Below are 9,870 nucleotides of genomic sequence, written 5' to 3'. Positions count from 1 at the left end.
TCATCATGTGTGATATCATCCCTGAAGATGAGTGAGATCATTCCTGAAACGCGGCCCTGTCACCAGCTCCTGCTCCACAGATCGGCTGGTTTGTTCTGGATCATGAGCGGAGATCCTCTCTTTGGTCACTTCAGATCTTCAGTCCAGGAAAACGTGAGCGTCTCATCTCTGAACTTCTTCAAATCCCATCACAAGCTTCAGACTCTTCCTGTAGTGGAGGAAGTTGTACCTCGTGGTGTGTTGACTGGACTTCTGCCCCCTGTGGACACTGGTGGTGACGTCACTCTGTCACCAGCTGCTGTTGTTGTTGTTGTTGACCTTGGCCGACCTCCTCGGTGGCTGATGCTCTGGACTTCAGGAGCTTCTTTCTCTTTCGGCACATTTCAGATTGCCGGATCGATTTTTCCCTCTTCTCTCTCAGGAGAACAGCGAGATGGCTTGTTACTGTCGACAGCTCTCTGGTCTTCATGTTGGTTTCTCCTCTTTGAACAACTCATGCAGTCTTCACGGGTCAATAACAAGGCTCAAACTAAGAGCACAGATTCAGAGATGTTTACTGTTTAAGAGGTAAAGCTGAGCAACAATCTGGTTGAGTCAAGACTGGGAACGAAGGGTGAACAGACTTTTGCCATTTTGCCTGAGGAGATAAGACTTTCCCTGGTTTAAAATCATCGCTTGAAACATTTTTTTTTAAATTTATTTATTTTAAAATGCTCCTATATATTATTTTTCTGCTTTTGGTTTTGTCCTTTTAATCTCATATATTTTGTTAAGCACTTTTTGAACTCGTTTAGATCAGTGCCGTATAAATAAATTATTATTATACATTTTTCATAACAAGAAACACATTTTAACAACTTCAAAATTGAATCTGTTGAAATAATGAACTGTTGTCTCATTATAGTCTTCATATAAAACTAGATATCACAGTTTCCTGTTCCTACGAAAACAGCAGGTTTAGTTCGGTAGTGAGTTAAATTAATCAGTGGATCATTAACCCCAGTTCTGCAGCTTCACTACAGCACACCAGAGTCACAGTGACCCCTAGTGGCGAGGCACTGACATCACCACCACAATACATGACATAAGTACAGTATATGTATATATATATATATATGTAGGTGTATATATATATATAAAGTCATTTGAATGTGTTATAAAGTGGTGAGGGAGTTTCTTTCACATTCATTCACAAACATCAGGTCAACTTGGTCCTTGGCTTCATTCCAACATCTCCGTCCTGTTTTGATTCCAAAAGTCACTGAAGGCAAACAAGAGGAGAACAAAGTTGACTCTAAACACAGCTCTGTCTTTTAGTTCCTGTCTGCACCTCAGCCACCATGGCCACCGAGTCCCCCTCCGTGTTCCTGCTGCTGGCCTCCCTCCTGTCGGCCGTGCACGCCGAGGGTTCCCCGCTGGTCCCGGCCGAGCTCGCCCCCGTGCCCTGTAATGACAAGGTGGTGGAGAAGCTGTCTCGTCTGGCTCTCACCTACATCAACGAGGACCGCGGCGACGGCTACAAGTTTGCCCTCAACCGCATTGCAAACGTGCACTTGCAGGCTCAGGTTAGTGCAAACAGAAGTGCTCAGCCTCGGGGAGGGGGGGTTGTTCTATTGTGTCAGTGGGGTGATTTGTGCAGGATTCACAAAGGCTGTGGTGTGTAAAGGTTGTTTTGCCCCTGAACAACCCAAACATCATTGAGAGCACAGAGTCACCAGCCGTGGCCAATCTGCATGTCAGTGGGACTCCATTTGATAAGATTCATGTTTGGTTGGCTGTGACTGTGCACAGTTGCATTTTCTAATCAGGGAATCCTCCTCATGACATCGTCACAATGAGTGGACTCCATCTCTCAGGAGGGAAATGAGGATAGAATTAAACTCTGCTTGTCAAGGACTTATCAGTGACATGAACAAAACCTGCATCAGTGCAAAACAACCAAAGACTTTTAAAACAATGAATATTTGCCGTCTGCATTTTGCTGCGAGTGTCACTTTCCAATAAATATGTCGTAGAAATCGACATACATAATGTTCTGTCGTGAAATGAGAAAGCCGGTCCTCTTTCACGCCTCATGAAAAAAGGCCTTTTACCGAGGCGCCGGTTAATAAAGTCCAGGTCATTCCAGTCCAGCACCGCCGGGACAAACCTCACACAACAGGGCTTTATGAACTCCATGCTGTCAGCCGCTGAAGGCTGTTGTGGCCCGACTGTGGGATAGATGGAGTTTTAAGAGGCTCAGCTCGGGCTTCATGACCTGAAAAGGCCCCGTTACACCTGCTCAAAGTGTTGACATTTGTTTTCAGTGCTGCAGCCCGAATCAATATTGAACTGGAGCGGCACTCAGTCGAGCGCAAACCGTCTCCGAGGCTCGAGTCCCCTTCAATTTCACACCAAATATGTCATGTTTATGTGGACAGGGTTCTTAAACTATTAAAGTGTTCACGCACGAGTGAATTCACATTGTCTCAGCCACACGTTGGTGTTAGTTACACGTCTGTAGTCTCATTTGTCACAATACAGCTGCTGTAAATACGCGTATACCCCGGATGAAACCACATTTCAATTCTCTAGATCTAGATCTATTAGTACCCTAAATATGCCTGATTGTTTTTTATCAAGGTCCAGGAATTATTCCCTTGAAATGTAAATAAAAAACTAAAACCCATAAACGCCTCATTTCCCATTGTTAAAGAAAGTAATAAAAACATTCCTGGATCTGCTCCTCTCTCTCCAGATCCACGCAAAACAATGAATGGGCTCTTTCATGAGCCTCGTCCTCGCTTTATGCCAAGTTCCCTGGAAATGTGTTCTGCAGCTTTTTGTGTCATCCTGCAGAAAAACAAAGAAAGTAGAATATCACTCTGCATTAATTTCATCGAGATCAATGATGTATTCTTTGACAGATTACAAAAAATGTCAAACGTGTGACAAACAAACAAACAGACACGGATAAGAACACAACTTCCAAAATGTTCCAGCACAGAGAACCTCATCAATGGTTTCCCGAAGCTGCAACTAAACAAAATCATGAGCTTTTGTGCGATTCCTATATTTTGTGATGGATGTTTTTTTCTCGCTGCTGGAAAGAGTCTGACTGCAGAACCTGGTTTGATCCTCGTCTCTGTGTGTTGTTGTGTGTTTGCTCTGTGCACGTCAGGGCCCGGCAGGCAACGTGTACTACCTGGACCTGGACGTCCTCGAGACCAAGTGTCACATCGGCAGCCCCAAACCATGGAAACGCTGTGACGTCAGGCCCTTCATGGAGACGGTGGGACACACACATACACACAGAAACACACACGCACACACACACACACACAGACAAACATACATTTGTACTTTGTACTACACTTGTACGACCCTCACTGCCATAATGGATTCCCTACACTGCAAAAATGCAGTTAGAGAAAGTAACATTTTCAAGTGCCTTGAATATTTCATACAAGCAAATACTACAACAATCAGAATATATAATAGTTTAACTCTTATTTTTGCAATAGTTTCCCACTTAAAACTTCATTTTAACTTGACACCTAAAATCAGAGTCTTTTCCACAATCGTCTTCATTTCCAAACAACAAATACAAGAACAAACACACATCACAGTCAAGTCATTAGTTGTGTATCACCTCTGTTAACGATAGTGATAATTGTCGATTGTGACAAACACAGTTTTTCTTATTTGCAGCAAATCTCTGGAAACTGCAACACGACCATCCTGCACACACCAGAGGGCTTCTCCTACCTGTACAGCTACGACTGCACCCTGGTGCCAGGTGACATCCACACACTCAACACTTCTCTACAAAAGAGTTTAAACACCAAGAAGATCCCTGTTGTCAATGTTCTAAATGTAACATATTGTATTTGAATCTACATGTGGCTGTGGATCTTGCAACTGCAGAGTCTGGTTTGAATTCCTCAACAGAACCCGGAGTCATAAGAACAGGACAAATATTTATAGAACGGATGTATTTATATATATTTTTAGTCTACATGACCACAGAAAGCTCTTCACACTACAAGTCACATTCAGTCACACGCTGTCGGCAGAACCATCAGAAGTTTCTGGTTCAGTGTTTTTGCCCGAGGACATAAAAGCACCAACTTGCTGGTTAATCACCTGCTCTGACTCTAGAAGGAAAAGAGAAGGGAAGAAGGAAGGCAAAGCAAAATGTTTCCATGGAACAGACAATTTAATTTCTAACATTAAGTTGTAATGATGATCCGTAGGTAATTATTATAGTTCTTTGTTTTCTACTTCAACAAATTAAAACGTTGATCATGACAATGCCCGTTGACCTTTACATATTATTTATTATCATTTGATCACCTGAAGGCCCTCAACACCTAAATTAGTAAATTAATAATTGAAGCTCAAACACCAGAAGCTTTGATGCCCATGTATTTCTGCCCAAATATAATCTGGAGTCTTGGGAACCATATTAAAGAGATTCAAAAGATTTCTAGTATAATTTTATAATATTACAAAAATGAAGTCATAATTGAGAAGGCAAACATAATCATCATGATATTATGATAAAAAAGTTGACATTTTATGAGAACAATTTAGCTACAAAATAATATTACATGAATAAAGTTGTAATTCAATGAGAATGTTTTTGAATATATCTAAAATTAAGATATTCTACATACTTCCTCACTCAAGTTCTTTTTTTGGAAGAGACAATTCCTGATACTTATGGTTCTAATAACCCCACAATATTAACTATTTCCTTATTTGTGAAATCTATACTGAATATAATATGCACACAATATTGTCTTCATAGTGTTTTCAGTGTAATTGTTCATTTCTCACGAGCCTGCCTGTTCCCTGCAGATCCCCCAGAGACGCTGCAGCAGGTCTGTCCCACCTGTCCCCTGCTGCTGCCCGTGGACAACCCCCAGGCCGTGTCCACAGCGCAGGTCACCCTGGCGTCCTACAGGAGGCGCTCCACGCTGGGGGCAGGACTCGGGCTGAAGACGATCACCAGAGCTTCGGCACAGGTGAAACAAAAACACCACACAGGACACACAGCTGTGAACTTTGATTAGGGAATGAAAGCTCCCAGGGCTGATTCCATCATTCACACAACAATGTGTTTATTGGAAAATAACACTGGAGATTAATCTCTGGGTGTAAATGAGCAGACGCTGGACTGCACCCCCGAGCTGCCGTGCACCAGATGAGAAGCTTTTACTGCTCCACAAAAAAACCATAATGATGCAAGAGGTTGCAGAGGATTACTGACGCAGACGTGACTGTCTGGCCGGGCAGAGGAGAAACTGAAGCGCTCACTAGGGACCTGAAAGAATCCCTGTATTGCTCCTGTTTGCATCTGATTGTCCAGTTTAAGTAAATTATTTAATGCTCTAAATTCAAACTGATAGACATTACTGAAAACTGAAGCCTCGTCGCCTGCGTATCTGACTGAAAATGTGATCTTTGTGCTCATTTGAGCAATTGACACTTTCCTCATCTTGTTATTTATATATTTCAGGTGGTGCCGGAGAAAGCCAGTTTTGTGGAGTACACCGTCCAAGAGTGTCCAGAGGGGGTGACGGAGAGAGGCAGCTGCCGGGGACGCTCACTCGTCTCTGACACACAGGTACGAGTCCACATGTAGTTAAAAAATCAGACAAATAAACCAGGTTGTTGTTTGTTTATAAGCTTCAGATGTTTATGAAACAAAAAGTACAAAAAACAGTTGCATGTAATTAAAGTAAAAGGCTAAATTAAGATAAATATATATATAAACATACATTTTAGGCCAAAGGAATGTTTTGATTTCAAATCCATAAAGACGAACATGACAGAAAGGCAACAAGGCACAAAGTCTGAAATCAGAGATATCATAAAACATCATTGTAGGTGGACCATTACTTTAAAATAATAGATTGCCATGTCAGCAGGTTGACACTGTTATGACTTTAATTAATGTTGTTCTAGAATCACAAATGAACATCGATCCGCCGGCGTCTTGTTTACCGTCGCTGCAGCGGCTACTTGACGACGTGACAGATTCATTTCTACTTTTAAATCTAAGAGCTGCAGTAATGGATTCTTTCATCAACGACTGCTGACACATCCACTCCTCCTTTTTAATTTGTAAACCTCTTTCCCCCACTCTGCTCTTTTCATTCTGCTCCTTTTTTCTTTATCATATAAAAGAAATTAAAGAATGAAATGTTCTTCTCCCAGACGGCAGGTTTCTGTGCCGGATCTGTTCGAGGTGACATGAGCGTCCATCCTGAAGTTCAGGTGTCCTGTGAGATGTTCAAACTGCAGGTAAGAGACACAGTTAGGAAACGTTCACCTTCTTCTCTCTGAGCCACTTGAACCAAAATGGCTGCAGTCGTTACCCCCACTCATGTAGGTTATGTTTTTGTCGCTTTCTGTTTGTTTGTTTACTTGTTCGTTGGTTTGTTTGTCAACAGGATTAAGCCCAAAACTCCTGAGCTTTGTTGATGGATCAAGAAAGATCCCATTGAATTTGTATTTAATGAGTGAATACTGAAAAAGGGGCGTGTCCAGGAATATTTTTAAATAAACATTAGTTGTTTTCACATTGTCACGATTTCCCATTCAATAATTCAAAGTTCTAGATGTTTAAAAAAATCTGACATATTCATGGGAGTGATATTTATGAGTGTGGGTCATTGGGTGCCGCTCTACTGGCTGCTGTTCTTAAAGCAACGCTAAGTAACTTTTACAGAGCAACAGCGCCCCCTGTAGTCACACATGTGATTAATCTCTGTTGGGCTCCTCTCAATGTGTTGAGTGGAGCTCTGACTGAACGCTGGATATTACCCATGATCCTCTGCTTCCTGACCCAAAAGAGCTGCTGCTGTATCATATCCACCAAACTCTGTTCAGAATTCTTCATATTTAAAAAGATTCCTGCTGAATATTGGAGATTTTTAGTATTTTTAACTGATCTAAAGTTCAGTTTAACTCTTCAACTCGCTGAACCTGATTCTGACAGTTGAAGCTGTGACTCTCAGTCAAATCAATCAAGTCATTTTTTAAGCTACTAATTCAAGGTATACAAATTGCTTAGTGTTGCTTTAATCGAATCACAAAGTGACAACAAGACACACAATCAGCACGTCCGAAAATATAAAACATGACAAACGAGAAGAGTAAATAATACTTTAGCTGTCGACCACGTCTGGAGTGATTTTCAACTTGCACACTGGAGAACAGCAGCAGAGATTTGCCTCTCAGGGCTAATTAAAGAAAACAGCGTCTGAGCGAGAAGGAGAGAAATAATTGAACATTCATCTGAAATAAAAGCCGTGAGTCACACGGTGTAGAGTCGACAGTGAAGTGGAGCCGCGCTGTGGGGCTGTAAGTTGATAATAAGCCGCTGTGTGACCTACTTGTGATGAATGTTGTGCGTCTGAATGGAAGCTTCCAGTCGTATAATTATTCTGTCACATCTTCCATGTGTCTCAGAGTTTGTGTTGTGCTCGTGTGTGTGTTTAAATTGTACGACTCTTGTGCTGTAATTATGTCATCTTCTCACTTGTTTCTAGACTCGAGGCGTCTGATTTAAAACTGCACGAGTGAAACGCTTCTGTACGACGGAGAGTTCAGGACATATTGAGAAAAGACTCAAGAGCTTTCAGGAATAATTTTGTAATATAACAAAAGTAAAGTAATGATTGAGAAGGCAGTCTATAGACTATAGAGTGGAAATTTGATGAGAAAAAAGTTATAATTTAACGAGAACAATATAATTTAGCCAGAAAAAAGTTATATTATGTGATTAAAGTCGAAGATCAATGAGAAGTGTTAAAAAAATTTCATATATTTATTTGATATATCTAGAATTAAGCATTTTAAATGAAAAACAAGTTGGAATATTACAAGAATAAAATCTTAATGAGAAGTACATTTTCCCAAAGAAGACAATTTACCCCCAAGTTCTCTGGCTCCTTCTTTGGAATACAGGATTTTTTGCACAATATTTTCCAGATGCTGATACTTATGGTTCTGATAACCCCCAAAAAATAACTAGTTCCTTATTTGTGAAATCTATATTCTCCTCATTCCTCATCATATGTATCTTTTGATTTTCTCTCTCTAACGTGACACATAACCTGAAAAAAATACGTTGTCCCATAAAATTACGACTTTATTCTAAAAATATACATTGTTATTTCTTGTTAAGTGGCGCTGATACTCTGTCCTACTCTTTCCAACTTGTGGAGTGAGTGTTAAATGTCCTCTTTGTGTTATCTTGTGTGTTTGTGTGCAGAACGTAGACGTCCTCAGGCCGCTGCAGCCTCAGACCCACGACCTCCCTCCGGACCCTGAGAGCCCAACCTTCCCTCCTCCGATTGATGAACCAGCAACTGATCCACAGGCTGTTCCCTCTGACCCGACATCGCACCCTGCTGTTCAACCAGCGCCGTTTGACCCCGCACCCGTTGAGCCCGAGCCCTTTGACCCCTCGGTGGCGGCTAACCCGCTCACCTCCTCCTCCTCCTCCTCCTCCAGCGAGTCGGCTGAAGAGTTGGTCAACCAGCAGCGGCAGCCAGCACCAGCTCCTGAGTCGTTCGCCTCCTCCTCTGAAGAGGTCGGCGGCCCCCTGGCGCTGCGGCCGCCCTTTGACTTCCACTACCAGAGGCGTGAGCGCCGGAGACGCCAGGCCTTGATGGAGACGTCCACCACGCACAGCCCCGTCTTCCTGTCTGATTTCCCCAGCGGCCGCTCTCCTTTCCGCTCCTGTCCCGGTCCCGCTCGATACACCACAGTTTAACCGGCGCTGCTCAGGGAAACCATTTGTTCATCTTTAATTCATCCTCGGAGACAGTGCAGCAATAAACTGCTGCGCTCCCCGTCACTGCAGGCTTGTAATAATTTGTGCTAATGAGACGAATGCTAGCTCCTTGTTTTTCCCGTGGCCCTGAAATGACCTCTCTGCTGCAAATGGTACAAAGCAGACAAAGCAGCCACGAGTTAAAACACCTGTATAAGAACGTGGCTTCAAATAGTTGAACAATTTGAGTAAATCATTGTTTTAAAGAACTTCAATACTTAAGCTGATAGTCTGATACTTACAGGATCTATTTTGGTGGAATAAAGAAATAAAGGAAAAGATTTTAGAGCTCAATGTATAACAATTATATTTTGCTTAGTCGCTTTATCAATTAGCTGAGTGAAAGAAAATTAATCAGCAGCTATTTTAGTGCATAAACTATAATATAACTCACAAATGAGATGGCTTCCTACTTTTGTGTAGTTTATATATTTTCAAATTGAGTATCTATGGATTGTGTAGAATTGTTCTCTACGAAGGAAACAAAGAACAGAAGCATAAATAAACACATAGTATTTTACTTGGATAGAACTCCAAGAAACTCTCTTCATTTTTGTCTGTGAACATTTTTTTCAAGGTAAGACATTTTTATAAATCATTTTCTGGAACTAAAAAGTCCAGAAATCAGAATAAAAGTTGGAACAAATCCCCCAAATCCTCAAAAAGAGAGAACGAGGATCTGATTTCTACAAATATTTTATTGTCAAGTGTCAGATTTCAAGGGAAATTCTGTCATTGTACAAAGTGAGTCTTATTTTGATAGTTGTGGCCATTACACTGAGGTAAGTATTACATTTCACCCTCCACAGTCATTACAGAGAAAGAGATATTCAGCTCTTGACTGGAGACAGCTTCACAAAGAAGTTCGGTGAAAGTCTGGGTTTATTACAGGACTCTTCTCCCGAGCTGAGTCGGAGCCAAACTGCACTGAAGTGAAAAACAAGTGCAAACATCTGAAGCTTTAAAAACTCAAAGTGACTCAAAGTGAGCTTTGGTCAGCAAAGCAACCGGAGCAATTAGCAAGAGGAGAGGGAGAGGGA

At 41.7% G+C, this 9,870-nt stretch overlaps 1 protein-coding gene across 1 annotated transcript; it reads left to right on the top strand.

Annotated features, from left to right (window-relative positions):
- The first annotated feature begins 1,310 nt into the window (after nucleotides 1-1,310).
- Nucleotides 1,311-9,380, top strand: si:ch211-262h13.5 (uncharacterized protein LOC571127 homolog). Its single transcript, XM_053431466.1, has 7 exons — nucleotides 1,311-1,565; nucleotides 3,161-3,271; nucleotides 3,691-3,778; nucleotides 4,843-5,009; nucleotides 5,504-5,611; nucleotides 6,205-6,291; nucleotides 8,267-9,380. Exons 1-7 carry the CDS (start codon nucleotides 1,341-1,343, stop codon nucleotides 8,768-8,770), a joined length of 1,290 nt encoding a protein of 429 aa, XP_053287441.1. The 5' UTR covers nucleotides 1,311-1,340; the 3' UTR covers nucleotides 8,771-9,380.
- Nucleotides 9,381-9,870: the final 490 nt, after the last annotated feature.

The sequence above is a fragment of the Pleuronectes platessa genome, chromosome 9, assembly GCF_947347685.1.
Source record: "Pleuronectes platessa chromosome 9, fPlePla1.1, whole genome shotgun sequence".
In the NCBI taxonomy this organism is placed as follows: Eukaryota; Metazoa; Chordata; class Actinopteri; order Pleuronectiformes; family Pleuronectidae; genus Pleuronectes; species Pleuronectes platessa.
Note: the sequence above shows the minus strand (reverse complement) of the source record. Positions and strands in the feature narration are given on the sequence as shown.

Excerpts from the sequence above, each read along its gene's own strand:
- si:ch211-262h13.5 (XM_053431466.1), top strand. The coding sequence starts at position 1,341 with ATGGCCACCGAGTCCCCCTCCGTGTTCCTGCTGCTGGCCTCCCTCCTG. Across the intron at positions 3,779-4,842 it reads CGACTGCACCCTGGTGCCAG|ATCCCCCAGAGACGCTGCAG; the intron begins GTGACATCCACA and ends TGTTCCCTGCAG. Across the intron at positions 5,010-5,503 it reads TCACCAGAGCTTCGGCACAG|GTGGTGCCGGAGAAAGCCAG; the intron begins GTGAAACAAAAA and ends TATATATTTCAG.